A 26,250-nucleotide genomic window follows, 5' to 3' on the forward strand; every position below is an offset into this window, starting at 1 on the left:
CTCAGCAAGCAAATAAGGCATATAGTACTTAGTTTGAGGGTGCTTGCCCATTACCGAATTAACCATGACTGGACTAATCTACATCCCGGCCAGTCCAACTTGTTACGCTGCAAGAAACATATTGAACTAAGCCCTATGTACCCCAACAAAAGAGGTATAAAGTTGACACAAGTCGACAATCAGGGCATTGAGAGAACGTGGATATGGTGTGAACCCGGCTAAGACTGGTCAAGTGGCCCCAGGAATTGACAAGGGACCTAACCGAACCGGAGTTACGGTGTGGGGGAGGGTGCCATTAAACCAAACACGATGCTGCCATGCCGAAATTGGAATCTCTTGTGTCCTATATGGAGTATAGTTCACAGGAATCGCAGTGTGAGTGTATGTATAAATCCTATCCTCACCCGCATTTATTGCAGGAAACGTGACCCAAGAGTGGAAAAGCTCAAAGGGGAACGCCGAATCAGCACTCACCACAAAGATAACAGAAATACCATCGTCTGGTACTCCAAACTGCGTCAGATGACGCCGGAGCGCTGACCAACTATGCTGAGCTATGTCAATATCACCCATGAGGACATAGACAAGAATTTTTTTTTATATAAATTGCAGTACAACAAAGGGTAGTAATTCAAAATTTGAACCTTTTTATAAATCTCATGCTTGAATTAACCTATAACACATTCGTGTAGGTAGGTTCATCCGTCACGCCTCTTAACCGGAAAAGGTGTTGAGGGTATTGTGGACAGATACGAGCACTAATCAAGACTTTGGGCGCCATGTTGCAGGAATTCTGCTCATGCACAGAACTATGCGCAGGAAACCAGGACCTCAGTGTATTGTGGTGTACCAAAAATCCACCTCGGTGCCCAGAACCCCTATCGGACTAGCAACAGTGTCTCATTCATTCTCCTTACTACAGCGAAGCTACCAATGAACAAGCAACTTTGGGACCTCTCAGAAATAGTGGGAATCAAGAACACTCTTTTGTTTTTATTCTCATAAATGTCCACAACGTGAGCAATCAGAGACACTGTATAGTTTAAAATGTTTATTTTAACTACGTGCTCTAAGATGCAGTATCTTTGCTAACATAAGTAAAAAGATGCATAAAATCAATACAATCAACATTGTTACAATTCCATAAAATACAAAGGGAGAAATCATATCATAATGATAGTGGAACCAGATCTATTGTGCCTTGTGTACCACCCTCCCCTTGCTAGGAGCTAGGTATTATAATAATAGAAGATCTCTAGGTTAAAACCGGGAACCCCATACCTTCAATGTCAGGTGAAGTGAATCACATCCCAGATGAGCACAGCACTTTGTCGATTGAAAGGTTTTTTCCAAGTGCTAGACTCATGCATGCAGTGCAATATTAAAAGCACCTGAGTTTCAGAAATGAGCAGCTGTGTTTGTGTTGTGTCTAGAGCGTGGGCCGATCAACCTGCATCAACAGCACACATTGTTATTTTAACCTTGAACACTTTGTGCAGACTTGAGGTCGCAGTGTGAGTCTAGAGATGTGAAAACCAGACCATTCTCATGTGAAGGAAAAGCAAGCAGTTTGTCTTTATAAAAACAGAGACATGTAGTGACATGTGCAAAAGCAGCAATATGGCGTTTTCGCAACTAACTCACTTATGCTAATATAGCAATGTGTGCAGGCAGAATCATATTCATCCCTGCACTTTTACAGGTAGCATGAACAGGAACACTTGGATGTTTTTCTTTGTAACTCTTCATCGCCAAATACAAACCACCAGTGTTTCTTTTCTTTTATTCCACATTGAGCTAGTCTCCAAGTGGATTTCCTGTTAAATCACGTTGTTTTTTCTATGTGTACCGAAGTAAACAATCACTGGGAACAGACAATTTCAATATTCTACAAATCTTTGATTTTTTTCTTTTCTTCTAGTCGAGTCTTCATTCATCTGGTATTTGAATAACCCACATAATTATATACTTGTTCCTGTAATTCCTTCATCTCACAATAACTGCACTGTTCTGCTCCTGTCTATGTCCTCAGATAGGTCAATATTATTGTTATTTTTCTTAAATTCTTTTTGAATTCACTGTATCACTAGGATTATTTCTAAGTGAGTTAAATGAAGGTGTGTGTTCGCTGAGGCTATGTAGGATCAGAAATTGACAAAAGCTCGTCACACTTTTAGTGCAATTGTAAGGTTTACCCCAGGTGTGTTCGCAATTGGCAAAATCACTTCTGACATTCATTGCAATGCTCATTTTTACTCTGTGTGTGTGAGTTGATGTATTCGTAAGTTTTATAACTGACAGAAGATATTCACACATTCACTGCACATGAAAGGATTTTTCTCTGTGAGCATTAACTGATGAATCCTTAATGCAAAAGATTTCCTACAGGTACTTCTACACTCACTACAGTTGTACGGTATTTACAGAGTGTGTGCAAGCTGATGTCTACATAGGCTTGATAATTGACTACATTTCTTCACACATTCATTGCACTTGAAGGCTTTTCTTCTGCGTTTGTTTGCTGATGCCTGTTTAGGATTGATAATGGACTTCAGCTTTTCAAGCATTCATGGCATTTAAAAGATTTGTTTCCCCTTTGTGAGCTCGCTGATGATTTCTTAATGCTGAAGAGTAAGTAAAACTACTGCCACATTCACTGCAATGGTAGGGTTTTTCCCCAGTGTGTATTCGCTGATGTCTCTGGAGGTTTGATTGTAACCTAAAACTACTTCCACATTCACTGCAATTGTATGGTTTTTTCTCAGTGTGCATTCGCTGATGTCTCTGGAGGTTTGATTGTACCCTAAAACTACTTCCACATTCACTGCAATTGTATGGTTTTTCCCCAGTGTGTATTCGCTGATGTCTCTGGAGGGCTGTTAACTGACTGAAGTTCTTTACACATTCACTGCACTGGTACAGTTTTTCCCCTGTGTGTGTTTTCTGATGTGTGTGGAGGTGTGATAGTACTCTAAAACTACTTCCACATTCACTGCAATTGTATGGTTTTTCCCCAGTGTGTATTCGCTGATGTCTCTGGAGGCCTGTTAACTGACTGAAGTTCTTTACACATTCACTGCACTGGTATGGTTTTTCCCCTGTGTGCATTCTCTGATGTCTATGGAGGTTTGATTGTACCCTAAAACTACTTCCACATTCACTGCAATTGTATGGTTTTTCCCCAGTGTGTATTCGCTGATGTCTCTGGAGGGCTGTTAACTGATTGAAGTTCTTTACACATTCACTGCACTGGTATGGTTTTTCCCCTGTGTGCATTCTCTGATGTCTATGGAGGTTTGATAATTGATTGAAGCTCTTTACACATTCCTTGCAATGGTATGGTTTTTCCCCTGTGTGGGTTCGCTGATGTTTTTGGAGTTCTTGTAACCGACAGAAGCTCTTTACACATTCACTGCAATGGTATGGTTTTTCCCCTATGTGTATTTTCTGATGTGTGTAGAGGTTTGAAATTTGACTGAAGCTCTTTTTACATTTGTTGCAATGGTATGGTTTTTCTCCTGTGTGTATTCTCTGATGTGTGTGGAGGTTTGAAATTTGACTGAAGCTCTTTACAAATTCATTGCAATGGTATGGTTTTTCCCCTGTTTGTATTCGCTGATGCTCTTTTATGGTTTCTAATTGGCTAAAGTTCTTGACATATTCAGTGGAATTGCACGATTTTTCTCCTGACCGTGTTTCCTGAAGGGTCAGCATAGTTAATAAACCACATGCGTTATTTTCACATTCCCTGTATGTGTGATATTTCCGATTTAACAATAAAATACAAGACTCACTAAATACCTGCCACATTCATAATATCAGTTAAGGCTTCCTTGTGGGTGATTGCATCTTCAGATTGGATAATGGCTTCCCATGCTTGCGGGTAAAGCTTAATCTTCCTTCCAGTAGGTGCAAATTGGGACAATACTCTGTACTTTAGAGAGCAGATCTCCGCTTTCCTTTAGCCTTCAGTTGTTAGGCTCCACTTCGTTGTGCTTTTCCCTGGTGCCTGTGGTTTGGCTAGAAAGAGTTAACAATACACCTAGAGCAGTGAATGCTGGTCTGGTGCCAGTTTAGATAGAGAAGCACTGCTCTAGCCACATCATGATGGTGAAGCGACTCGTAATGTGTACAGCTACTCCAAAGAGTGTCCTGGGGCCAAGCACAGGTCAGAAAAGAAAGTAAATCCGGTTGTTTCAAACATGGACAAAAAGCCAAGTTTTCAACCTATTTTTAAACATTATCATGTTGCTAACAGCTCAAAGCTGAAGAGGGAGTTTGTTCCAAGCTATGGATCCCAAATAGACACGAGACCTTCCTCCAACTCTCATACCGGCCTCTTGATCAAAGCTGGTCAGCAGGTGGTTTGTCAGTTTTGTTGTCTTGGTTTTGTTGAGGTCATTTCTTCATCTTGGGGTGTCGAGGTGCGGAGCTCAGACTCGTACACTCACTGAATTGCCTTTGACTGCGTCTTCCTGGATCTGTCCTCTGCCTCTGATTGCACTGATGTTTTTGGAGCTCCTTATTTTTGACAATTTGTGCTGGTTTGATGTGTTATCTTCATTATTCATAATCATTTAAGACTTATTTTCTGTTGGATGTAAAGAAATGCAATATTACTAAATGTAAATGTAAAGAATGTGAATATACAATATTTAACCAGCTGTAGAAGACATCTCTTCTCTACCATATTTGAAATTTAGTAAGGAACATTTTACCATACATGGATATTTCATTGAAACTGTGGTTGAACATGTCACAAAATTCTTACTTCTGAAAAGGCAGTGATTTACCATTATTCATAGAGTAACTTACTAAAGAAAGGGCAGCTACAGAGCACTCATGTGCTACAGGTAGAGTTTTAGGTAGATATACATGGACAAGATTTCATTTAAACAGAACAGATTGTGGAAAAAGAGAGGAATCAGGAAGCGCTGCTGTTAATTCAGTTTCAGAAAGAAGCTACCAAAGGTAGCTCTTCAGTAAGTGTATAACAAAGGTAACTCTTCAGGAAGTATTTAACCAAGGTAACTCTTCAGGAAGTGTATGACAAATGTAACTCTTTAGGAAGTGTATAACAAAGGTAACTCTTCAGGAAGTATACATGACAAAGGTAGCTCTTTAGGAAGTATATATGACAAAGGTAACTCCAGACACCTTTTTCCACACGGCTTTCCTGTTCACACTGGATCAGCTCCAATGTCAACTCCCTTCTTTACCTAGCAGCTTATTAAGAGTCTTTCTATAAGTGCGACGGTCCTCATGATCGCGGTACTCGCGGTTGCAGTCCAACTGCCACCATCCAGGCGAACTGACCGCCATAATGTGAGTGTGGTGGTGGGACCCTAGGATCCTGCTGTGGAAGCGGTCTGCAAACACCCCGAATATGTTGGCAGTGCCGATTCCGACATCGCCGATCATATTACGGTCTGCATATCCACCGTCCTTTTCCCTGGCGGGACCCCGGCATGAAAAGGATAAAGGACATGCAGGTAAGGGGGCCCTCACAGGGCCCCGGCCGATTCTGCTCCTGGGGTTGCATGCGGGGGGGCACATGTTGTGCCACCCCATGGAATTGCGCCCTTGTTCCTGCACAGTGTGGCATGCATGACATGGTGCAGGAACGTGCTGCAGGCACTCTTAAGGTGGTGGTATGCTGTTTATCCAATCAGTAGTACTACCGCCTCTTGCTGGTAAAAAGGAGAACCGAGTTGTATCAATCGACCTGGTAAAACCACAATCATGTGGCCTATAATCAACAGTAGGTCAAGTGGACTCCCAAGAAACAACAGAATACTCAAATTTGCAACAATCCAAGAGGTTCAAACTGAAAGACTAATCACATTTGATAAACCTGCAGTGCACAGAGAGGGACTATGCAATAATGCCATGGAACTCATGCCTCTTGAAACACAGATTGAAACAGTTTGTCATGAAACACCAGTCTACAATGATGTAGCATCAGAATGTGCTAATGAAAGACAAATTGAGAAACAAATTCCAACAATTGACAGACCTGCCTCTGGCTACTTCATCAACTTCGCTACCTTTTCTGAAGATCAAAACTATCCTGAAGTGAGACCAGAAACAAAGACTTTTAAAGAAAAAGAAACAGAACTCTTTCATCAACTAAAGGAAACTTACCTTATTTCTCCATGGTTAGAGTTTTGGTTTGGGCTAGGTGTATTTTTCCTCCTGCTTTGGCTCATCATACTTTGTTTGGGAAAATTCATTGAAGGGAAATACAGTTCAATGGACACAGCAAGTCAGAACATCAACTTAGTCCTGAAACCACACAAATCATCTCACGTGAAGAAAAGAGGACTATCATCAGTAAATGTCACAGCCTTTCCAATACCCGGCAGGGTAGTATGGGACAAGACTGACTATGAAGTATATGGCCCGGTCGAGATCTTGAAGTATCCTCACCAATTCAAGGTTTCCTTAAGTGACTTTGTAAAACCAAGTACATTCTCTGATGATTGGGATTTTGAAAGTATAAATAATATGATGTCGAATTTAGTGTTGTCAGCAAGATTTACAGAACATGATTATTTACAAGGTTCGTCTAATTATGAACAGATGTACTGCTTTTCACATTATGCAGACCGCTACTTACATAAATCTGCACAACCTAGAAATGTTTTTAAATATAACCAATGGGAACATTGTGCTACTCCACCTAAAAGCAGTTCAAAAAGTTTTTTGAGAAATTCCAATACTTCTCAGGGTTTAATACAAGTAATGCAGAAACGTTTTATTATAAACTGTTGGATAAAACAGGGTTGAAAACAATGCTGACAAATACTAAATTGATATATTCAGAAGCATTTTATGAAAAAATGATGACATTTGGTTTTGATTTCTGGAAAAACAACATTGAAACAAAAACAATCTGGGGTACAAAAGATTGGCAGGTACAAGGCCTAGAAGCATTATTTCGAGCCTGCATGATCCCAGAACAAATAATGTTCTTAAATGACACAATTCACCAAACAACCTGTCTTGGCCTAGCTAAGATTAAAGACCTTAACAAACCGTCTATTCCAAAGCCAATACCTGATAATGCAACAACAGAAGTTGAAATAGACGTATCTAACATTTTACATCTAAACAGAACGCATCCTGATTGGAAAAAGTGGTTAATCTTGCCTACTGACACGAATAACTGTCAAGATAGATTCCTGAACAAAACACAGGGGTTAAAAATGACCAGACCCTAGATACTCCCAGAGACAACATCCAGGGATAGTAACAACATACAGTGTAGGGAAACTGTGCCTTGAATGGCTAGAATCATCCACACCGGCAGAAATTAAGCAACACTTAACTTTACTTAAAGATGGTGCTGACTTGCGTGATTTCATTATGGGACCACGCAAACAGCGTCAAAAACGCTTCATAGCGGCCAGCATATATGCGGCATACAACGAGGCTTGGAAAGAAACTCAAATTGAAACAGCTGAAAAAATAGGAGAAATTGATCGTATTAATTTGGAAAAATCACTTTCTGTTGTGGACAATTCGTTAATGTCTCTGTCCTCCAGAATATATTCACTGGACAGTATTGTATCATCTGCCATCGATATAATAGATAAAGACTTGCTAATGTTACAACATGGCCAGTCGCAATTGCGTTCTATTGTACAGCTAGGCTGACGCTGCAAAATATTCGTTCAGGCTATGAGCCATGGCGTTTAATCAACACAACTTCATTGTTTTCCATCTTTAACCTTACTGATAAACAAATCAGCTTGGCACAGAAAGGAGCAGACTATACAATCCTGAGCATCAAAAAACTTGAGCGATTACCATTGACAATGTCAGAAAGACCTGTCATTGAATAGATAATACACGGGATTATTCCGATAACAACTTTCCAATTTAAAAATTGCCTTGAGTATATACCGACTGGCCAGTATGAAGGATTGGGTAAAGGGTACATTAATTCAGCATGGAAATTACCATATACACACACATGCTATAGTGACAGCAACAAAAATGTATTTCTTAGTGGTGAAAATTGCAAACATTCACTAAGCGGTATACTTTTGTGCCAGGGTATTAATTTACACGAGGCCTGTGAAGGAACTTCAAACAACCTTTCATGCCACCAACATGTCACACCTGCAATGCAGATAGAGCCCTTCTTTAGGCAGCTTTCTAACGGGAGTTACATTCTAATAACGGATCACAGCTGTTGTGGCTTGGTGCCAGGGAAAGCATATCTCGTAAGCGTAACTTCCATGGTCACTTGCTGTATGCAAGCATTGTTTACAAACGGCCCTGGAGATTCCGAGAAGCCGATTTGGCCTCCTTTGAATGTCTCTTCTATACGAATTGATACTTTAAGCAGAATGAAGTCTGTGCTTTTACAGACAACAGTGCCCATAACGTCATCTAAAGAGACGTATGATCTACAAGTTGCAAGGACAACATCAGAGATACATGACCTTTTATCAACTAATTGCCCCGTGCATTTCACAGAAATGCTTAGCCAAATTCTAAATATGTCAGATGCCGTAGGTATCTCAAACATATTTAAGAAGATTTTTTCGGGACTGTTAACGCCGTTCAAAGCAAACCTGGGAATTATTCCCAATTTTGTCCATTCAGTCTTTGGCGGCATAACCCTAACTTTGGGACTTGTAGCAGGCATTTTAATTTTCACCCTCCTGCTCCGATATGGCAAGCCAAAGCACAGACATGACTCCGGCAAGGATGGAAGAAACGATCCTAGCAGTACGCTACCGGGACCGCATAACTAGAGTCCTTGGATTGGCCAGGCTGAGAGATCTGAACATGACCTGGTTTCTTTCATTCTGACCTACATGGCAGACCTGCATTTTACCTGTGCTTCGATGTATGCTATGCGGAGAAGAATGCGTGTTAGACACCTGTCTTGCACTACCATCAGCAGTACCAATGGATATCGATACTTTGCTTAAGTCCTGTAACGGCTCACGCATCAGGTTGTCCCCAGCGGTTACCAATCCTGATGACGGCATTCGTTGAGACTCCTGTGCTACGACTAGGTGGCGGCAGTGAAGCGATACACGAAAGCAACATCACCCAGGTACGGCTTTCTGTGAGCATTGCTGATTCAAACATCGATGATAGCAATTATTCTCATACCTGCCAAGTTACAGCATTATCGAACTTGGTCGAACTGTCATCTGAATATGTACACCTATTCTTTAAGAGCCTGTCTGATATGATGTTCTCCCCTGAACAGCAACAATGAATTTTTGGAAACACATTCCGGCGCACAGCGTTCCCATGAACTCTGAATTTGGCCTTCAGTTTTGAGCAACAAAAACTACTAAAAAGCGTTTGGACCTCTATTTCCCCGTTCACCATGAAAAAAATTTTATTGAGCATTTTTCAAAATATTTACCTTTTGTTTCCTGGCACGAATACCTTTGCATAAAGTAGAACTATTCATAAAGAACAGAACTTCTATTTTTAGTAACTCTAGAGACAAAATAACTTTTCCTCAGTGTGAGAAGTTGGCCTGATATGCAGTGCTTACTATTCTAGTGATCACTATGCATCAGTCCAAACGACCCTTATGGTGATTGGTTGTAAGTCAACCTTAGACCAGCTATCCTAGTAGCGTGGATACGAGCAGTCTTCGGGCTAAACTCTAGAGGGCGTGTTAAGCCAGCTGTTATACCATCACATATACCCCTTGAACACCAAGTGAAAGGACACCACACAAGTGTTATGAAAATAAACAGTGTATTTATTTTAAGTCACAACAGCCCTGTACTCTTTATGAGGACAGGGTACTAAGCACACAACAAAACTCTTAGGAAAATACTTCAAGTGCACAATCTACACAAATGCCCGAGGGCACGGAAAGTTAGTGTTCTCGGGTGAACCCGAAAAGGTAAGTCGAAAACGACAGTGACTCTGGACCCTTAGATAATGAGGCTATGCTGGGGCACCGAAATGCCGAAGTTACCTAGCCCAGGGGCTGCGGCTGCATAGGTCTTTACAGACGTCGGGAATCCTCGCTGACGAACCAGGAGCCTGAAGAAAGGAGTTGCTGGCAGGCGACCAGTGAAGAGAGTTCGAAGAGATCCAAGCCTGGATCGAAGATGGATGATACCTGAAAGCAGAGGGGACCAAGTTCGTAACTACTAGCCAGTAGTCAGAGGGCACCAGGAGGGCGCCGGATGGTAGTCACCTCGACTAGGTGAGTGGGCGACGCTAGGCTCTGCAGTCTCACGGACCAGGAGGCGTTGTCGGTGACCAGGATGGAGGTGCGAGCTGTCCCACGATGGTTGATGCTGTCGGCGTCGCTGGGCCCAGGATTGGGGCAACAAGCCTTGGCAAATTCAGGGCCACATGGTGGACCTATAATGGCGTCTTGAGTGGACCAGGAGGGTCCGGGGTGCTCCTCTTTCAGGAGGGAGCAAGGGCCAGTCTGGAGCAACCAGACCAGCAGTGTTGTTGTCGTACGTCGTCGAGAAGGCCACAAGCCAGCGGGCTAGTAGCCAGACAACGTGATGAGCAGCAAAAAGGAGAAGGGCCCCACGCAGATCGTGGAGATGCTGGGAGGCTGGACTTCGGTGCTGGAGTTGCTCAGGGTCGGGGCTTCTCGGACCCCAAAGCACTCACCAGAGGATCCCTCGGCGGTCGTGCTGAATAGAAGTCGTGCAGTTCTGATGATGGCCGGTCCCTCGAGGTCTCGTCGCACCCACGGATCTCAGCTGAGCTGACGATGTGGGTAGAGGTCAGAGGTGCCAGGGAAGCCGGGTCTCGTCGAGCTGGGCAGTCGGATTCCGGAGGAGTGACGTGCAGCAAACCGCAGAGTTCTTAGATGGTGCCTGCGGATGCAGAGTGACTATTCCTTAGTCACAAGGGAGAAATCTTGAGAAGAGTCGAGAGTTCCTTTCGTAGAAAGTAGTTTCTTGATTCAAAGATGATCTAATTTGAAAGGGTCCCCCCTCCTGCCTTTATCCTAAAGAAAGGGGTGGGTACGCGACTAGGTCCTGCCCTAGGGGTGGGACCAGGAAGGGGGGTGGTTACACCCCTCTCCCATGCCAGACTTTCCCCAGTTCAGGGGCTGGTGTGCCCCTGGAACTGGTTCTAGCCGGCAGATGCGTAGTGAGCACCGGGGTGCCACTCCGCAGTCACCTTCCTGTAAAGCCCTGCCTACCCAGGATACAAAAAACCCTGTCTGGGATGGTGCAAGCACCTCCCCGGACAGGAAACCCTTTGTCCAAGCTCTCCTCGCTGGAAGGACTCCCAGCAGCAGGAGGTCAGACTCGTGTCTGTGGTGGCAGCATCCTGTGGAGCTGAGGCTTCAGTTAACTTTAACCGGGGTTCACAGTTACGTACATGTCGTGTCCCTCTAGAAGGGTGGAATGCTAACCCCGTTGCCAGAATTGGCGAGGGGGTAGTATCCCAATTCGTATGACACCTTACTCAACATGTTTTGATAACGCGATACCAAAGATAGCAATTAACCGCGAGGATTATAATGCACTTAAGAGTATATGGTATGAGTTATCATGGAACAGCTATTAGGACTTGGTTCCGCAAGCTGCAAACGGGCTCAGCTCATGCCAGAGCACCATCTCACACGATTCCAAGCACTCTGCCTTCAGGATTGTCAAGGCCTGCCATAGGAGTGACTGATAATAATCTGTGTGTCCATTTTGGGGTTAGATATAGGTATACTATATCTAAAGCAAAGGGTGATTACACCACCTCGCCCCAGCTGTCGTGCAGCCAGTTGTGTCAGATTTAGATGGCCATCCAGGGGTGGCATAATACATGCTTCAGCCCCTGGTAGGCCCTGGGTACACCAATGCCCTGAGTTACAGGGTCTGATAAGGTGGCCCAGTTCCAATTGGAAATGTACCTAAGGTACATGGAATCCATTTTAGAGAGAGAGCAGTAGGCCTGGGGTCCTGATTGGCAGGGCCCCAGGTCAACTAAGTCAGAAAACCAGCAAAACACCAGGCAAACCCCCCCAAAAGAAAGGAGATAAGGCTATCCTTGACCAGGTAAGCCTATATTGCCTGAGTGGCCATATGAGGTGGTACATGCACTGGCATGGTTACCCCCTGTATCATGGTCCACTAAGCAACCCCTCACCCTAAGGGTATCTGAGGGTCTCCACCATAGGGAATCACTACCTGTGGTGTGCTTTGGCAAAGTAAAAGGCTGGTGTGGGAATGAAGTACTGAAGTGAGACTCCACTACTGTTGGGCTCAACTTCCTCCAATCACTATCCACCATGTGTGCCTTTCTTTCCAGTACTGAGTTGCTATGAGCTCTCAGGGTCAGCCTCTGGCTACCTAAAGCTGGAGGCTGAGTCCCTCTGTTTGGCTTACTGGAGGGACAGGTCAGGTTTGGGGTTTTTAGGCCCCAGGTTTGACTGTGCCCAGCAGTGTCCAGCTGTGGGAGTTCCCTTACTAAGTTTAAGGGGGGATCCCTCAGGAGTGTGTTTTATTTTCACTTGGCTAGGACTACTAGCTTCAGTGATCCTAACCTGCTGATTGGGAAATTCTTTTGGACAGGGGGCCCTTTGGGGTCCACCACTGGCCTCCCTGACCTCTACAGCCCTGGGCTGATGGAGGCAGGGTTGAGAGGGGCAGGCTACCTGCTCCAGACTGGGTCCCACTTGGGAAGGGTCCACTGCCATCAGGGGCTCTGCCGGGCTAGGCCTGGCTACCTCTGGGGCAGCTCCTTCACCAGGGGTAGAGTCAGTTCCCTGAGGAGGCTGGCTCTCACCTAGTGTCTGGGAGGGGGAAGACTTTTCTTCCTCCTCAATGCTCTCAGTTTGAGTGGAGTGATCCATTGTTTCAGGCTTCACAACACTATTATCTGTCTGAGTTTGAGCTGTGGCCATCACAACTCCACCAACCTTTTCAGGAAGGGACTCAGTTTGGGTTTGGGCTGTGGCCATCACAGCCTTGCCAACCTGTTCAGGGAGGACATCTTGGACTGGAGCTGTGGCTACCACTGCCCCACTAACCTTACCATGGAGGTTTAACATTTTAAAATGGGTTTCTTGCTCTACCTCAGCCCAGGCTGAGGTCTCTAAATCATTCCCCAGTAGGCAATCTACAGGCAAGTTTGGTGACACTGCCACTCTCTTGTGACCAGTGACACCTCCCCAGCTGAGATTTACCACTGCTATGGGATGATCACTCTGCACTCCATCAATGTTCACTACCTGGTATGTGGCACCAGGCATAAGTTGCCTTGAGGGGACTAGGCTCTCAGCCACCATGGTGATGCTAGCCCCTGTGTCTCTGTAGGCTTCAACTTTTGAACCATTGATGAGGGGCTCCTGTCTGTACCTGCCCAAAGTGTTGGGACAGGTTGTGAAGTTGATATCAAACAGGGGGAAGAGGGGTGGACGATTTTTGAGGGGGGTCCAATGTACTCGTCCTGAACAGCAGCAACCAACAGTTTTGTACAGAGTTCCCCAGGGGAGAGTCAAGAAAAAACTTTTTTTCTCAGCCTCTCTTCTCTCTCACTCAATAAAAAGTGGGGGTTTAGTGCATGAGTGTAGACCCTCTTCAGAATGTTAGGATACCTCACACAGGCTCACGGCAGGACCACAACTGTTGTCCCAGCCGATGACCGTCCAGCGTCATCATTGGTATCCTGCTCCTACGGCAGGCTGGCGGTGCAATGCCCGTCGGGCAGCGAGTAAAGCTGCACTTTAGCGGAGATCTTCTATTCCGAGCCAACGGGTGTGTGGGTGTGAGGGGCCTATAAGGGGTGCAATAGTGAGCGTGGTGGGGTGTTTTTAAAAAAAGTCAGTAGAGTCCTAAGTGGAGAAAGTTTTAATGATCAGGCTCACTGCTTTATTAAAAAAGTAAAGGGGAATTAAGGAGTGGTGAACAATGAGACCAAACCTTTATTCAACCCTTGTTGTGACAACGGTCAACATGTTTCACGCCCTAAGGGCGATTCATCAGGACCTAGTGCTCATATGATTGCTAGCGTCCCCCGGTTTGGGAGGACACTGGTATACGACCTGTGTTTTGTCGTTCTCAAATGATTCCTTAAGAGGGACCTCCTGAAAGAATGAGAAAAATAAGCAAACAACCAATGATGTCAAGATAACGATTGACAGGGGTACATCATAATTGTGCCTATATCCAGGGTGTCAGAGCAAACGTGCCCAGTGGCTAACGTTGTTTTAAGGTGGTGACAGGGTCGGGTGGTGTTGTGAGTGAGAGATATTTAAAAATGTACACAGATATATATACACATATCCACAGTGCGCTTGGGTGAGTCGCTCTGCATGATGATGCCATTCAGGAAATCTATAGCATGCATCTACGTAAAGGCGTCATGTTCTCGCCTGTGTGAATTGTACACGGAAGTAGTGGCACATCCTCACTGAGTCAAGCGGTGAATGGCGCCAACAGTGAAGTGTTTCACGCGCATCTGTAAACCAAATATTGACCCACAGACGCTATTAAAAGCCACACAAACCATTAGAGGTAATTTGACACTCTGTGAAAAGGGGAATTCAACGCTGGCAGTGGGATCGAATATCCAGCGAGGAGACAGTAAAAAGAGTCAACATGCCATGCTAAACGTGTGCGTTTGAAAAAACGCCGGTATGAAATACACTATTCCACTTACCCGTTAGGAGACCTCTTTCAAGCCTCACGAGCTGTCCAGGTGGGGCCAGCACCGATTAAGGATTACCTATAGGGGAGGTAGCCTATTTAGCGGGATCGATGGGAAAGGCTAACTAGTAGATAGCCCAAAGACGTGACTGGAATGGCTGCGAATGGACGCTAATGTGCAGGCAGCCTCTCAGGGCTCGGATCAACACCTTACCTCAAGAATCGGCGGTGGCAGGCTTCTCTACACCTACCCCTCCCACTGGAGCTCTGGTACTGGACAGCCGGCGCTGGAGTGCAGCTTGTCCGGTGTAGATAAGGAAAAGTAAAGCGCGCGTAGGGGGTGTGTCAGACCAGTTGCTGGGTTACGGCGCTTGGGTGTAGAAACCGATGAGGGGTTAACTACGGATAGCGCGGACCAAGACAAAAAGGCCGCGGCCATCTTGGAATGGTTCTGGAACTCTCGCAGGGCATGTGTAGGGGCATGTGGAAATGGACAACTAGTCCAAATTAGTAATAACTCTCTAGCGAGTCTTGCCCTGGCATGCGCGAGTTTAAAGCAACGAGAGGATTGCTGCAGATAGTGGTGAGGCCATTTAAAGGAATTGTTTTAAAGTCTCCCAAGGCATGTGTTTAAGGCGTATTGTAAATAGACCACTAGTTCAGACTAGGGAGAATCGCCCATGGCACACGTGATTCGAAATCACGGAGGTGAGCGGAGGCTGGGATGGAGAATACATGGCCCAAGCCATACAAAAACGGAGTCCATCAATGGATGGATGTGGAAATCTAGCAAGGCATGAAGAAACACTGGCAAGTGGACAACTGGTCCGGATTGGTCACTATCTGGCGAGTGTCGCCCAGGGCACCCCGTCATTAAGTCCCAAATCGTCGCTCTGAAGACGATGTATCCATCTCTGTTCATATCTGAACAAGGCTTGTTGATTCAAGTTCGGTAAGGACTCAATGACAGTCCAACGAATGTTCTCTGGAGAGTGGTTACTGTCCTTACAGTGTTCGTACAGCCTTGTGTGTGTTTTGTGACATCGGATGTTACTATTGTGCTCCATTATTCGTTGCTTGACTGGACGCATTGTCATTCCGATGTACAATAAGTCGCAAGGACAGATCAAAACATAGATGCATTTGGCGCTGTTGCAGTTGGTGTGTCTGCTCATTGTCCAGGTTGTGAAGTTGGCAAACCCCATGCCAGTCTCACAGATAAGAGTATCTAAGTTAGGGGACCTGGTTAGGCCAGAGGCCCCAGGTACTCCCAAAGAAAATGCACCCAGATTCTTGGGGGCACTCCCACCACCTGGGGGATTACTACTAGTAGTAACAGGAGGCTGGGAAGCTTTATTTGGGGGTATGTTCTCCTTATTGTTGTTGGCCTTGGGACAACTGTTGTCACTTTTGTAATGGCCTACCTGTTTGCAGGTATGGCAATAAGGTTTCTTTTGGGTTTTGGGAGAAGTTTGGGACCCACCCTTTTCAGAGGAATTTTGGGGCCCTGTGGTTTGATCAGAAGATTTATTCCCACCCTTCTCTTGAGGCTTGGTTGATTCCTTCTTTTGGTCACCACCCTGGTTCTTAGGCTTGACCCTGGTTCTGACCCATTTTTCTGCACTCTTACCCAATTCTTGTGGAGAGGTTGTCTTGACAGGGTTTTTGGCCCTAGTGGGCAGTGATATAGACTTTAATCTTGCTCACATCTAGGATAGGTATTCTTAGCTTGTGTTGGCCCTTTTAAGCCCTTTCTTCCAGACCTAGAAGAGGCCATCTATTGCCTATTGGCTTTGGCCTGTCATTATTTCTTATAGTAGAGGTTGGATCCTGTGGTCCTGACTTTATATTACACATTGGTATGGTTTATGTAGGTACTCTGACAGAGCTAAGGGTTATTTCATCCTTCTCAGGCGTACAGGCCCAGAACTAGAGGGACTCCATCTTGATGGAGCCGAGAGGCTTCAGGGGTAAAGGTAATGTTTATAGTTAAGGCTGTTGTGTGCTAGAGGAAAAACCAGTCAGGACTGCTTCTTGTCCGAGGAATGTGTTTTTCTCTTGGGCCCAGACGTAACAAGCAGCTGGCCACTGCGGTTACGTAAAGAGCTCTGGAGCTGGCACAGGAATTCGGTGGGAGGCAGCCCTTTGTTGGAAATTTCCATGAGGGGAGAGGAATCCATATTAGCGAACTGCAGGAGAGGAGGAGTGGCCAGTTCAGCTTGGAGTCAGAGCAGTGTGGTTCTTGCAGAGGAGAGAACAGGATGTCTGCTGGAGCTGCAGAATGCAGTGCAGTTCTGGAATGAAGAAAGAAGGCAGATGATTGCTGAAGCTGAAAAGAGAGAGCAGTGCAGAGAGCATAAAAGAAGGCTGTCAGCTGGAGCAATTGAACCAGAGGCGTGGTGATGTGGTGATGGAGGGAGAGACAGAGAGAGAGCCCTGATCCCACCAGAGTCAGAGGGAAATCTTCCTTCTAATAGGTGAGGTAGTCTGAACTAGTCCCCTTTACAATTACACCTTAATCTTGTTCTTATTCCCTAGGCTATTGTATGTCTAATCCTTTCCCTTTCAGCGGTGTGTTAAAAGTTCCTGTTACCCCGCAGATAAATTGTATGTCTAATCCTTTTCTTTCAGCGGTGTGTTAAAACTACTGTTAGTCATAGAGACTCCATAGATTTATGTATGTGTATTTTATCATTGTTAAAATAAAACACCCCATTTCTTAGTGAACTAGTGTGGTGTATATCTTTTGTCCCCATACAGTGGAGGTAACCTTGTTTCCTAGTCAGGTATTACTGTTTGAACAGATGTTACCCCTGATCAGGTAAGTAATAGTGAATAATTAGGGAGATAGGAGACCTGCAACTAAGGGATAAAGTTTATACTCCATCCCATAATATTATTGTAGTAGCAAGCCCTTAGTGAATAGAGAGAGAGACTTCCCAACATAGAGAGACAGAGATCTGAAGGTATTCATAGGAAAGTGGTCGTCATTGGTAAGTGGCGTTAATGAGAGCATCAGGGAGGACACTGGTGTGTAATGAGATCGCCTCTAGGGAAAGTGGCGTTAATGAGAGCACCGGGGGGATACGGTGCGTAGGTTCGCCAGATTGTGAACCGTGTGTAAATGAGAGCACTGGGGCTGCAGACCCATGTGTGTATACCCACAGGATTGTGGCATGTTAATGAGAGCGCCAGGGAGGACACTGGTGTGTAATGAGATCGTCTCTAGAGAAAGAGGCGTTAATGAGAGCACTGACTGAGGTTAGTGTGTAATGGTAGATAATCAGAACTGCCCCAGGGTAGATTAGTCTGGACCCATGAGGTCGCGAGACTATGAGGTATGAGTGTGGTGTAGGGCAGGGATGTCCTTAGTAATCAGTGAGTATTCTTAGTATCCCTATAGATTTAGTGGTGTTTCTGATAACATGAGCTTTTATATTGCGAGTTCCCCATCCTCAGATAGGTACCCAGGTGCCTGGATAGATGGTCCTGAGGAGGGAGATGGTTACGTTCCGGCTGGGTTAGAGGGGCCCCTAGGGGCTGGTCCCATCTGGTCCAAAAATCCGGTCGGTACATCTGGCGTAGTCGGCTGCTTACGAATCCTGTGTGACCTGGCCATGTGCTTGGATAGTTTCCCATGTGTTGTGAGGGAGTGCCCTGATCGCCAGTTCCATCTGGCGTAATCTTGCAGTTTATGTAGCCTGTGTGACCTATGGGCTTGAACAGTTGCAGTGTGAGGAGATTGTACTACATCATGGCATTTGGCTTATTTAGGGTGGAAGAAATGGTTTTTATTTTGGTGTTTGAACTGTCAGGGTTGAAGGATGACATTACACGAGGGAGCCAGTAACATCTTTGTGATGGTCCAATTGTATAAATGTGTGTGAAAAATGTTTTTAAATTGCCCATTAAATTGCTTGCTGCGTCTGCTTATGCTGTGCAATGTGAAATGTGTTCAATGTAATATGACTTGTGGAGTTCTTCTTGTAAATATGGCTTGTGTATAGCGCCATGTAATTGTAGCTTGTGAGGAGCATGTTCTCATTTTGACTTGCTGTGTTCCTTGTGAATTGCGCCTTGGATATATTACTTGTGAGGAGCATTTCATTTTTTGAACTTGTTGACATTCTTGTACATATGGCTTGAGAATAGCGCCATGTGGTTATGGCTTGGATAGAGCATGTTATTGTTGCGTTAGGTAGGAGAGAGCTGGTTCTCTTTCAAATGCTTGGGGGATAACGTTTTGTAGATGTGTGCACATGTTATGTGAAAACGTGGAGTGATAAGTTCTTGAATTTCCCATGTACTGCAGTCATTGGGGAATGGTTGTGCTTGAGCTACCAAAGGGTTAATATCTCGAATTGAGATGGCAGTATTTATTTTAACATGCTGTTTAACATGCATGGTTATTTGAGCTGACTCTAAAAGTCAGTGAGTGTTTTGATGATTGATGGTTTGATTTGACTTTTATTGGTTTCTGGGTCTGCCTATGTGCTTTGTCAGCTTCTTGACGGAAAGGTAACATCTTGTGCTGAGCGTAGGGCTCTGTTCATTTAACATTCTTTTTGAATTGCGTCTACGAATTTGTGTGGGTTTGCCTTGGAACTGATGATTTCATGTGTCTGGCCCTTAGAGGTCGGTAAGTTATAAATCAACCAGTCGGATTGAGATAAGGGTTTGCACGGAGAGAGCAGTGTTCTTTTAAATGTGCTACTTAATATGCATCCACAGACGTGTGGAGAATTATTTTTGAATGCATGATTTAAAATGAGTGAAATATTAGAAGATGGCCCAGTTGGTGTGCGCGCGCTATGGGGCTGTTTTCATTATTATTTCGTAGGGGGTTTCCAACTAGAAAGGAATGTGCTGGCCGGTGTTTTGCAATGATCACAGGTTGAGAATAATCAATCATGCCCAACAGTGCACAGTAAAATGTGCTTTAATTAGTGAAATGCAACCGTGTGCTTTTATAAAAAATGTTCTAGAAAATATAAATGTGTATTTCCCTGATGCAAGCTGAACCTTTTTTCAAATGTAGATGTTTTAATATGCAGCAGACCAGCATATGTAAGTTAACCCACTCAGTTAGAAAATAAATGGCTGTTTGATAATATATTAATTTGGCCCTTTTACTAGGTTGAATTGAAAGGCTTGCACGATAAATTATGCTGCAATGCAAAATTACATGTTGCCCCTGGTTGAAAAAAAAACCAATGGTGACATGTGTCTGCATTTTATGTTGTTTTAATATTATTTCCCTTTCAACAGCTGACAGTATATATTGTGATTTTGTTTATTTTTTTTATTTTTTGGATGCTAGTGTGTATAGTTAGGGTGGAGCAGAATATATTGTTCTATTTTGACTAAAAATGATAACTATGACACACTACCATCTTAATGCATTGCTATGTGTCCCTTACATTAGTTTAATTTGCATTTAGTTTCAAGGCTCGCCTATGTACTTTGACAAGCTGTTGATAGAAAGGTAATACCTTGCACGGTAAAAGCAGTGTTCATTAAACATGCTGCATGATATATATATGTGCAGAGAAATATTAAACCCAACAGTTCATGATAATTCGTTTTTTCAAATGCAAAATGCATAGTCTTGTGTGCAGAAGCAAATTGCCCCTTTTTGTGTGTTGATCTGCATGCTAAATAAATGCCCATGTTTCAAATGTCTTGCCTTCTAGCTGAATTAGTTAGACAAAAGTGTTTTTTTTAAAAGTGGAGCTTTTAAGTAGCAGTACATTGTAACAGAATTATTTTTAAAATGCTAGCATATGACTGTGTTACAGATTAATTTGCTTTTTACCACATTTGAATTTGCTTTCGTTAGTTAGAGAATACAGGTTCTGGCCTGGGAACGGCTTACAAAGAATGTGTTTTTCGACCTTGAAGTTAGCCTGGCTCTCAGACAGCTGTTTTGTGAAGGGAGGGTTTTTTTTTCCCCTCTAGAAGCTCCGAGTACTGCCTGTCTTGTTATTATTGGCCAACATCCAATTTTGTTCCGCGCAAGAAATGTTTATGTAAGAGAGGGGTCAACTCGCTCTTCCTTGCTGTCGGCGCAGACAGCTTCATTGCCTCCAGATAAGGGATCCTTGTACATGCAGAGTAGTTGGCAGACTCTTGGCCCTTGGAGTTAGTTAGATACAGTAGGCCTGGGTAGGCTTCCCTGATTAGAGACTAGAGATGCTTGGACCGAGTGCTTGGCAGCAGTCTTGCTCCTGCAATGAGATCAGCACTTGGCAGTGATTCAAATTACTTCACACTGTAGCCTGGCTTCTGCGTATTTTTTGGAGCAGATTCAAAACTCTGAGCACGAACATCTTTCTGAAGGGAGGGGCTGTCTCACAGAGGATTAGGGTATTATTAGGCCCCAGCCCTTCTGGCTGTGTTTGAAAAAATTAGATTTTGCCCAAACAAATTTAAAAGTATATGATTTTAATTATTTCTTGACTTCAGAATAATGTTTTTAATTAATTAGGATATTTCTCGCAACAATAAAAAGCACTTGGGGTGCTTTTTAAATGGAAAATTTTATCTTGCTAGATTAATGATACTGGTTTTCTCGTTCTAGGTTGCTGGGTTGTGGTGTTTGGTGCGTGCGTCGGCCCACCCCCCGCCCACTCCCTTTATTATTTTACTTTTTTATTTTCATTATTTTATGTTAGTTTTTTATTTTTGGAAGATGGAACCAGACCAGACCGGATTGGTGGTTGATGAACGGCGGAAGAATTGCTTCCTTGGTACCGGATACAGATGAAGATGCAGGGTGGTGACCTACACTGATGTCCCAAAATTGACTGCCTTGAACCTCAATATTATAACATTGGACTTACAACCTTCAATTGGCTGAGCTCGTCATGAGCATGGAAGGGGTTCTATGTTGGCTGCCTCAGCGGTCAGGTTTAAACCCCATACAATATTTTTGGATATATTTTTGACAAAGCCAATAGTACAATTTTTTATTCTGAAAGAACCCATCATGATACGATTTCCCGCAAAAGGATTTTGTTATGTAATTCCTTGGCCTGCATTATTCCCATGTTTTTCTTTGCAATCACCACGAACAGGCCCCACATAAACAGATTATAGTCCTGTTCATGTTTTAATGTTCATGAAGTGTCACATGATTGAACTTTTTTTTAAATTCTGCTCTTAGTATGCTGTACTATTTTACAATGGTTTATCTTTCACCTATTATAGTTTTCCTGTTTTCTGCAAAACAGTCTTTCCTATGGAGGAACGGAAAAAAAAATGGTGGTGCACACATGTGTTCCACAGTGTGATATAATGAAGAACCTAGGTGCTAACTGTTTTGTGCTTTTATGTATGCACCACGTTTTGATAAATATACCTAATATGCATAGTGCTATACCAGCTATTTTGTAGGAATGGGGTTGTCTTTATTTTCCTGTTATTACACTTTCACTTTGATTGATCCAAGGGTGGTTACCCTAGACTTTCAGTTGTCCTGGGAGGTGTGTCTTTTAGTATGATTATGTCCTACATCTATTAGTAATGTTTGCCCAGACCTTGAGAACAGTTTGTCATGTTTCTTTCTCAGATTTCACCAAATTTTTTCCTTAAGTTGACCAATGTCAGTAGGCCTCATTTAGGCCCATTGTTATTTTTATCCCACAAACAAGGCCCTACACCAATAGATTTCATGAGTTATCATTAGCTTAAGTTGACCATAGTAGGTAGGCCTCATTTAGGCCCTTTTGGTGTTTTATCATTAGAAGTTGAAACACATTTAGTTCTTAAGTTGTCCGAAGTAGGTAGGCCCCATTTAGGCCCCTTGCTGTTTTCATTCAACAAATAAGTCCCTACATCACTAGATTTCACCAGTTATCACTAGAAGTTGAGGCACATTTAGTTTGAGGATGCTTTAGTTAGTTTCTGTTGTTATCAGATCAAATTTTGGATATGTTTCAGCATTCAGGTCGAGGGTGCTTTGATTTGTTTTCAGTTGGTTGTTAGATTTGTATTCCCTACATTAAGTTTCAGGTGGAATTTCCTTAAGTTGTCATTCATTTTAGAGAGTTTTTTGGTTTTTGATTTGTTGATAGATTATGTTGATGTTTGTTTATATGGATGTTGTTGTTTATAGATGTTCGCAAAATAAAGTCTAAGGGTGGAATGTCTTGACAGGGTTTTTGGCCCTAGCGGGCAGTGATATAGACTTTAATCTTGCTCACATCTAGGATAGGTATTCTTAGCTTGTGTTGGCCCTTTTAAACCCTTTCTTCCAGACCTAGAAGAGGCCATCTATTGCCTATTGGCTTTGGCCTGTCATTATTTCTTATAGTAGAGGTTGGATCCTGTGGTCCTGACTTTATATTACACATTGGTATGGTTTATGTAGGTACTCTGACAGAGCTAAGGGTTATTTCATCCTTCTCAGGCGTACAGGCCCAGAACTAGAGGGACTCCATCTTGATGGAGCTGAGAGGCTTCAGGGGTAAAGGTAATGTTTATAGTTAAGGCTGTTGTGTGCTAGAGGAAAAACCAGTCAGGACTGCTTCTTATCCGAGGAATGTGTTTTTCTCTTGGGCCCAGACGTAACAAGCAGCTGGCCACTGCGGTTGCGTAAAGAGCTCTGGAGCTGGCACAGGAGAGGAGGAGTGGTCAGTTCAGCTTGGAGTCAGAGCAGTGTGGTTCTTGCAGAGGAGAGAACAGGATGTCTGCTGGAGCTGCAGAATGCAGTGCAGTTCTGGAATGAAGAAAGAAGGCAGATGATTGCTGAAGCTGAAGAGAGAGAGCAGTGCAGAGAGCATCAAAGAAGGCTGTCTGCTGGAGCAATTGAACCAGAGGCGTGGTGATGTGGTGATGGAGGGAGAGACAGAGAGAGCGAGCCCTGATCCCACCAGAGACAGAGAGAGAGCCCTGATCCCACCAGAGTCAGAGGGAAATCTTCCTTCTAATAGGTGAGGTAGTCTGAACTAGTCCCCTTTACAATTACACCTTAATCTTGTTCTTATTCCATAGGCTGTTGTATGTCTAATCCTTTCCCTTTCAGCGGTGTGTTAAAAGTTCCTGTTACCCCGCAGATAAATTGTATGTCTAATCCTTTTCTTTCAGCGTTGTGTTAAAACTACTGTTAGTCATAGAGACCCCATAGATTTATGTATGTGTATTTTATCATTGTTAAAATAAAACACCCCATTTCTTAGTGAACTAGTGTGGTGTATATCTTTTGTCCCCATACAGTGGAGGTAACCTTGTCTCCTAGTCAGGTATTACTGTTTGAACAGATGTTACCCCTGATCAGGTAAGTAATAGTGAATAATTAGGGAGATAGGAGACCTGCAACTAAGGGATAAAGTTTATACTCCATCCCATAATATTATTGTAGTAGCAAGCCCTTAGTGAATAGAGAGAGAGACTTCCCAACATAGAGAGACAAAGAGCTGAAGGTATTCATAGGAAAGTGGTCGTCATTGGTAAGTGGCGTTAATGAGAGCATCAGGGAGGACACTGGTGTGTAATGAGATCGCCTCTAGGGAAAGTGGCGTTAATGAGAGCACCGGGGGGATACGGTGCGTAGGTTCGCCAGATTGTGAACCGTGTGTAAATGAGAGCACTGGGGCTGCAGACCCATGTGTGTATACCCACAGGATTGTGGCATGTTAATGAGAGCGCCAGGGAGGACACTGGTGTGTAATGAGATTGTCTCTAGAGAAAGAGGCGTTAATGAGAGCACTGACTGAGGTTAGTGTGTAATGGTAGATAATCAGAACTGCCCCAGGGTAGATTAGTCTGGACCCATGAGGTCGCAAGACTATGAGGTATGAGTGTGGTGTAGGGCAGGGATGTCCTTAGTAATCAGTGAGTATTCTTAGTATCCCTATAGATTTAGTGGTGTTTCTGATAATATGAGCTTGTATATTGCGAGTTCCCCATCCTCAGGTAGGTACCCAGGTGCCTGGATAGATGGTCCTGAGGAGGGAGATGGTTACGTTCCGGCTGGGTTAGAGGGGCCCCTAGGGGCTGGTCCCATCTGGTCCAAAAATCCGGTCGGTACAGAGGTCAGATCAGAGTCTACCAGGTGTTGGTGTAATAACTGGTTCTGATAATTACTTAAGATTTGCTCTCTCATAATTAGATTGTATAATCCTTTAAAATCAGTAACCTTACTTTCCAGTAGCCAGCCTTCAAAAGCCTTAGTGGCACAATCAACAAAGTCAGTCCAATCCTGAGACTGAGTTTTCTGGGTATCTCTGAACATCAACCTGTACTGTTCAGTGGTTAAACCAAACCCATCAACCAGTGTATTCTTCAGGACTTGGTAATTGTTAGCATCCTCAGTTCTACTAGTGAGGAGCTTATCTCTAACTTTGCCTTCGAAGGAGAGCCACAAGATAGCTGCCCACTGACTCTGGGGGACACACTGTACAGTGCAAGCCCTCTCCAAAGCAGTCATCCATTTGTGGATGTCATCCCCTTGCTTAAAGGGGGGCACTATCTTACTCAGGTGCCTAGTATCTAAACTCCTGTTTTCCCTTGGGGGAATGCTGCCACCATTGGAATCTAGTCCACTTAATTTTTGCTCTCTAGCGAAGGCAAGTCTTTCTTTGGCCAGGGCAAGTTCTTCCCTTTCAATCCTCAGATTGACTTCCCTCACTTTGGCTTCATACACTCTCCTCTGAGGGGATGTCATCCCTCTTTGAGAAGAGCCCTGAGAGCCATTGGTTCGAACGGATCTGTTAGAGCCTCTCGATAGAGACCTAACTCGTCCATTCCCAATGTTAAGCTGGCCTTAGAGGGGCCCCAGGGTCTCCTAGTACCATTCTCGTGCCTGCTTAAGTTGTCCCTAGTTAGCTGGCTAACTACTTCTGGACCTTTGTCTGCCTCATCCTCAGATGGCTCTAGATCCTCATCCTCCTCTTCACCTTCTGCAGAGAGATGGATAAGGTCAGGGTCACCCAAGGTTCCCTCTAGGGGAGGCATGTTCCCATCTGGATGAGAAGGTTCTGTGTTACCAGCCCTCCTAGCATCATAAGTCTCTAAGAGACCAATCAGAAAAAGAATGTTAGGGTTTGCACACTGTTTTAGCTTCCTGGATGTACAGATTTGTCGCATCTCTTGGAAGCTAAGTGCAGCATATCTGGACATGACCTGTGGAGGGTCGACTGACACAAGGGGAGACTCAGAGTTTCCTCCTTTGTCTGACATGCTGCTTCTAGTGTGGTGTAAGTGATGCACCTACCTACACTATATGTTTACCTACTGATCCCTTGCTAAGAGTTGTAGCCAAGGTGTGCTAAGCCTTGAGGAGCTACAACAGCTGGTTCAGTAGAACTCAGAGTATTCTAAGCTAAGTTATATGTACCTGGAGTACTTATGTGATCTTTCACAAGATATCCTTAGGATATGTGTAGTAAAACAACAGCAAGCTCAAATCCCAACCGCTGCTCACCAATGTGAGAAGTTGGCCTGATATGCAGTGCTCACTATTCTAGTGATCACTATGCATCAGTCCAAACAACCCTTATGGTGATTGGTTGTAAGTCAACCTTAGACCAGCTATCCTAGTAGCGTGGATACGAGCAGTCTTCGGGCTAAACTCTAGAGGGCGTGTTAATCCAGCTGTTATACCATCACATATACCCCTTGAACACCAAGTGAAAGG

At 44.0% G+C, this 26,250-nt stretch overlaps 1 protein-coding gene across 2 annotated transcripts in view; it reads right to left on the minus strand.

Moving 5' to 3' along the window:
* Positions 1-1,036: 1,036 nt before the first annotated feature.
* LOC147737155 (uncharacterized) overlaps positions 1,037-26,250 on the minus strand; it is a 58,902-nt gene continuing 33,688 nt past the window's right edge. The window contains exons 2-3 of one of the 2 annotated variants that reach the window (XM_086967338.1): positions 2,885-4,591; positions 1,037-2,803 (exon numbers count right to left, since the gene is read on the minus strand). In XM_086967338.1, the coding sequence (XP_086823464.1) occupies positions 2,560-2,803; positions 2,885-3,810 (1,170 nt within the window). In that variant the 5' untranslated portion in view covers positions 3,811-4,591 and the 3' untranslated portion in view covers positions 1,037-2,559. Of the gene's footprint in view, positions 4,592-26,250 lie in introns of both variants that reach the window. The other variant, XM_086967322.1, reaches the window with a different exon arrangement.

The sequence above is a fragment of the Lissotriton vulgaris genome, chromosome 1_1, assembly GCF_964263255.1.
Source record: "Lissotriton vulgaris chromosome 1_1, aLisVul1.2, whole genome shotgun sequence".
Taxonomy (NCBI): domain Eukaryota; kingdom Metazoa; phylum Chordata; class Amphibia; order Caudata; family Salamandridae; genus Lissotriton; species Lissotriton vulgaris.